This window comes from Uranotaenia lowii, chromosome 2, assembly GCF_029784155.1.
Source record: "Uranotaenia lowii strain MFRU-FL chromosome 2, ASM2978415v1, whole genome shotgun sequence".
NCBI classification, from domain to species: domain Eukaryota; kingdom Metazoa; phylum Arthropoda; class Insecta; order Diptera; family Culicidae; genus Uranotaenia; species Uranotaenia lowii.
In genome coordinates, this window is record NC_073692.1 from 116,656,240 (window position 1) to 116,659,464 (window position 3,225).

The 3,225-nt window shown below is 38.8% G+C and overlaps 1 protein-coding gene across 1 annotated transcript; it reads left to right on the plus strand.

Moving 5' to 3' along the window:
• Positions 1-209: 209 nt before the first annotated feature.
• LOC129748331 (uncharacterized) lies at positions 210-1,491 on the plus strand. The gene is made up of 2 exons (XM_055742895.1): positions 210-758; positions 821-1,491. Exons 1-2 carry the CDS (start codon positions 308-310, stop codon positions 1,426-1,428), a joined length of 1,059 nt encoding a protein of 352 aa, XP_055598870.1. The 5' UTR covers positions 210-307; the 3' UTR covers positions 1,429-1,491.
• Positions 1,492-3,225: the final 1,734 nt, after the last annotated feature.

Consider the following 3,225-nt stretch of genomic DNA (forward strand, 5'->3'; position numbering starts at 1 on the left):
GGTACTGGTGCACGTTCCATAGATGAAGCGCCTGTTTGGGAACGGCCGTCAACATCGGACGTTACAACTCTGTGAACCGAATCTTTCTGATCAAGTAACTCGAATTAGTCAGCACTCAGCAGCTAGTCTTTGACTGTGTCATTGTTCGCGGTGTACCATTTTGACTTGTTAACCTTTTTATTTACCGCCCAGAGCCAATCAGATAACGGTTGGGTACAAAAGATTCATGCTAGTTCAGTACTTTCGCTACACGCTACCGGACTGTGATCGAGAGTGATCTGTGTTTAGTGGATTAAGTTAGTAAGAAATGAAGCTGTTTCTTTTGTTGGGATTCGTGTTGGCAGTGAATTTGGTGGCCGGACATCGACGGCATGACCACAATCAAGGCCACTTCCCTGGTGGAGGATGGCATCCGCCACACCATCAAGGTCACCGTCATCCGGAACGACATCATTGGCACTACCATGTGCCATTTTTGAACTTCGAAGTACATGAACCTAAGGGTCTGGAAGTGTCCATGGTTCAACGGGACTTGACCATCTCTTTCTTCGGCATTGAAGTGTTCGTCAATAGAGATCCTAGAAGTCCGGGTGCAACCTGCGATATTTGCCAGAATACTACCGATGTAACTTACGGCAAGTTCATAGTGGAAGACGACCAAGCTATCATAAAGAAGGGTGATGTGTTGACTTACTTTGTGCTGATGGGCAATGACGTCAATGTGACCAGACATCCTCCTCAGAAGCTTTATGTCACTGGTATGAGTGAATATTTTACATATTTCAAAACCCCATTTTTAAGTTATATTTTTTATGTGTAGGTTCCATAATCAGCAAATGCAACTGCGAGACAACTTCCGAGGACCCAGATATTGATATCCGGTTCCAAAACCGTCCTCCACAAACCGAAAATAATCGTCCCACCTTCGAGTCGACTTCCTCTACTCCGTTTGATGATTCCGAACAACCAACAGAAACTCAATTCGACATTAGCGAGATTGCAAAGGCACATCAGAATGATCTCTTCTCCGATGAAGTTGGGTTCGAATGTGATCCGGATCCGGTCACTAATCTGTGCCGTTCGCCCAGGAGGCTGACGCAACCGCAGAAAGATTTACAGCGGGAGGTCGAAATCCTTGAAGGAGTTATCGATCAGATGAAAAGTTCTTGTCCTACCAAACGGCTTCGAAGCAATTCGTTGATCCTTCGAGGAGTGCCGATCAGAGCTCAGAGCGTAGATGAGTTGCAGAGTTACGTGAAATCGGCTCTCGCTGTGAGTCCTGAACTTCAACTGTTGGCTGGCGGCGTACAAAGAGTGAGACCTCTGAAGAACGAGATCGTCTTTGAAGTGGGAAGCTACGTGGACAAACAGAAAATTTTGTTCCTTGCTAAGGCCAACAACGTAAGACAGGTCGTGGACTATGACTAATTGAGATTGTTACACGTTTGTAAGAAATGTAAGATTGAAAATTATACAATTTAATTAAATTGATTATTCTTGGTTTGGAACGTTGAAAAAGAAATTCGAACTAAACTAATTAGGTGATTTTTCGAGTATGATCTTTTAGCCATAAGTACTAGTTATTTTTAGAGATTAGCCTTACAGGGTTCTCAATAAGTTTGAATACAAACGAAATCCTTTTTAATTTTAAATCGACTGATCAATCACACCACTTGATTAAGAAAAATTCAACCTTAAACCATAATTACGAGCTTCAGAAGTTTCTCTCTGTTATGAACATTACTTTCCATGTACGAATTTTATCAGTTTTATCAATAAAACTCTTAAAATTCGTTTTTTTCAGCATTTGTTTATTCTCGCTAACATGTACGGTTTAACGAACTTATATGAGAGAGTCAAATTTGGAGAGCTAGTAATTTTTTATTATAATTTTGTTAATGTTTTTCTTCTATTTGTGATGTGGATTAATACTTTCATTTTGTGAACTGGGACCATTCATTTAATTTCTAAAAAATCACTTTAATGTTCCTATGCCAGAAGGTACCACTGAGTTCCCATGTAAAATTTTCAGTTTAAGAAATGGATTTTCCGTATACTATAGTAATAAAGCGCAGTTCTTTTAGAAATGGGACACATTCTTTTGATAATAGCTCGTTTATTAGTAATCGGACATTCAGTATTTGACAGAATTTTGCTGGCTGTAAAAATTACTATCCGACCTATTTTTTTTTTCAAAATTTTGGATTTACGCGTTTTTAAGATATTTATGATGCAAGCGAAAAGGAAAAAAAATATGTTGCACAGACTCATTCAAAATCCAACACTATCGTATTGATAGCTGACAAAACCGTTGATTATTCAAAGAATTACTGTGTGTAAGTGGTGGAAAAGTATGCAAACACTGTCAAAAATGTCCAAAAAGTTCAAATCAAGCTTTGGAGTTAAGCAGATGATCGGTTAAGGGTCATCAGGGAAGTCAAGACCATTGTTAATTTTGACTAAGCGAAAAACTCAGTGTAGATACAAAATTTCCAAAGTGTTTCCTAGTAACGAGTCATTCAAACTTAACCTCAATCAACAATTTTTTGCTAGTTTCAGAGCTCGTAAGCTGTAGGGCCGGTACTGAGGCTGTGGGACAGATGATTTTTGAGATGATGTGATGATGTAAGCTAACATCCTATGTAGCGTGGCACAGCCCGTTTGCAGCGAACTATTCGCACATAACAATTCGATCTCGATTTCCAACTCATTGCCTAAAAATGCCTTTGAGTGGACTGTTTCAAGGGAATGAATGTACAAGTAGAGTAACCTGTACTATTCTGTGGGGTAAGGATAATGGGTCTCCACCGAAAGTACAATTTATTGACAATCAATTGAAAATAAAGCCATTGTTATGTGAAATGTTCCATAGGATGTGAAGACGAACCCTCCCTTTCTCTGCGATATGTTAATGAGGGTAACTGCCCAGTGCACTCTACCCTCCACATCGTTTCGATCAGGTGTCCGGATGGCCCTTCCCCACCCCCTCCAAAAATGAATATATAGGCAATAATGATAGTTATAGCAAACCTGTGCTTCCTGAAATAAAAATTGAATAATAATTAAATGTGGATATATATAATAATATATAATGGATATAAAGGATGTAAAAAGAAATAAAGAAGAGTACTAAAAAGTAGGAAAGAACTAAACTAATAGATAAATAAAACGCTGGCATATTCATTCATTCCTCAATCGTCATTAAATTTTTTTGAGTTTCCAATG